At 34.7% G+C, this 1,836-nt stretch overlaps 1 protein-coding gene across 2 annotated transcripts; it reads left to right on the top strand.

Annotated features, from left to right (window-relative positions):
• The first annotated feature begins 87 nt into the window (after positions 1-87).
• Positions 88-1,175, top strand: LOC112455900. 2 transcript variants are annotated; one of them, XM_025018114.1, is made up of 2 exons: positions 88-354; positions 437-1,175. In XM_025018114.1, the coding sequence occupies exons 1-2, from the start codon at positions 323-325 to the stop codon at positions 1,170-1,172; spliced, it is 768 nt and encodes a 255-aa protein (XP_024873882.1). In that variant the 5' UTR covers positions 88-322; the 3' UTR covers positions 1,173-1,175. The 2 variants fall into 2 exon arrangements, with proteins under 2 accessions (XP_024873882.1, XP_024873881.1); XM_025018113.1 differs by having other exon boundaries at positions 433-1,175.
• Positions 1,176-1,836: the final 661 nt, after the last annotated feature.

Genomic DNA, 1,836 nt, shown 5'->3' with positions numbered 1-1,836 from the left:
TATATACGCATGGTAGAAATACAAGGGTATGCTCATACCGTGTCAGACCACTGCGCATTCCCACCACTTTTATGTAAACTTACGTCATATTCGTGTAGCATCGGAATGAATCGGATGTACTCGGTGATTCGCAATGGCTGCGTTCGCTCGGTTCGCTGTTTATGTCGAGTAATTCGTTTGTGATTATTACAGTGTACGCAATGACGTGTAATGTGAAAGGGTGTGGGAACTATCCGGCAAAGACCAGAAAGATCGAAGGAAAAAAAATAAAATATTTTTCCTTCCCAAAGGATCCAGCACTGTTTAATAAGTGGCGTCAAGCATGCGGAAAAGAAAATATTTCACCAAAATATGGTTTGTACTTTTGTATAGATTTCTCTTGTTTATTATTATAAGCATATATTTAAGAATCTTAAACCTTGTTTGCTTCAGCTAGGATATGTTCGAAGCATTTTGCTGATGAAGCTTTTACGAAGCCCTTACAAGAACATCTACTAGGTTATTCACCTATACGAACTAGGAAGATACATCCTGATGCTATCCCGACGTTGCATCTCCATGCAGTACCTCCACTAACATCAAACGAAAATGTGTTAGCTGAAACAATGCCTTTGCCTGTATCAAATGAAGTTTCGATGGATGTTGAACAGACACCAGCATCGTCCAGTATAGAAGAACAGACACCAGCATCGTCCAGTACAGAAGAACAGACAGCAGCATCGTCCAGTACAGAAGAACAGACACCAGCAAAATATAAAGCAAAATATATAGCCGGATACGTAGCATTTAGATTTAAAAGCACAGATAAAACATTAGGTATTGAAACGCGTCAATTGGAAACAACGGGTGACCAAGATTGGCTGCAAGTTATTTCGCGAGGAAAATGTATGTATCCGAGTGACAAATTATTACAATGTGCTCGTATAATGAATATTGAGTTTGCTAAATATCACGGATCCAGTTTGAATAAAGAAAATCTTATATTTCAAAACTTAGCAAAAATAATAGAACCACAATTGAAAATTAAAATACCGAGAGAGGCATTACTATGCCTCATTAGGACTAGGACATATATTAGGCTGCGCGAAATGAACCGAGCGATTGCAATCGCAAATCACAGGCAAAAAAGAAGAAAGATGTCAAAATTTACTAATAAAAAACCTGTATATTAAATATTTGCATTTATTGTTATTTGATCTTTTATCTGCATCTTTCCTCTGCATATATAGTTCTTTATGTCGTACGCCACAATATATTTTTGTTTTGCGTCTCAGCTGACAATTCTTTTCCAATCGTTTTCCGACCAGTTTTGATTAAAACTAATAATTCGCAGAATTTTAATAATAAATGACTGGAAATTAAAATCTCGTTTTATGTGAAATTTTTCCGTACGTCGCAATGATTTTTATTCAATGCACACAATTATTTTTTTCTTAATAATAATAATATTTTCTGTAATATCATATATTTAGACAAATCCACATAAAATAATTATAAAATTCGTCAAATAACAATAACGTTTCTAACATCTACAACGAGAGACAAATTCGGGAAACGATGAGCGTTTATCCGTATGTCACGTGCGTTTTTTTATATTTATATATTTTTGTTCATATATATTTATTTATTTATAAAACAGAATTTTCTCTCACATAAATGATCAACATTATTTTGTATTCACATATTGTCCGCTCAAAATGCTTTTATAAATGACTATTATAGATTCGCTGCTTAAATGTGCCGCTCAGTGTGACGTAAGGTTGGAAAAGTCGCTGATTGGCTGGGTTCGGAAATATGCGCAAGAGCATACCCTTGTATTTCTACCATGTATATACG

The sequence above is a fragment of the Temnothorax curvispinosus genome, unplaced genomic scaffold (genome assembly GCF_003070985.1).
Source record: "Temnothorax curvispinosus isolate PA1 unplaced genomic scaffold, ASM307098v1 QBEX01006475.1, whole genome shotgun sequence".
NCBI lineage: Eukaryota > Metazoa > Arthropoda > Insecta > Hymenoptera > Formicidae > Temnothorax > Temnothorax curvispinosus.
This window is presented reverse-complemented; position numbering and strand designations above follow the sequence as displayed.

Bases quoted from the DNA above. Each gene is read 5' to 3' on its own strand.
- LOC112455900 (XM_025018113.1), top strand. From the start codon at position 162: ATGTCGAGTAATTCGTTTGTGATTATTACAGTGTACGCAATGACGTGT. The intron at 355-432 runs GTTTGTACTTTT...TGTTTGCTTCAG, and splicing joins AAATATTTCACCAAAATATG to CTAGGATATGTTCGAAGCAT.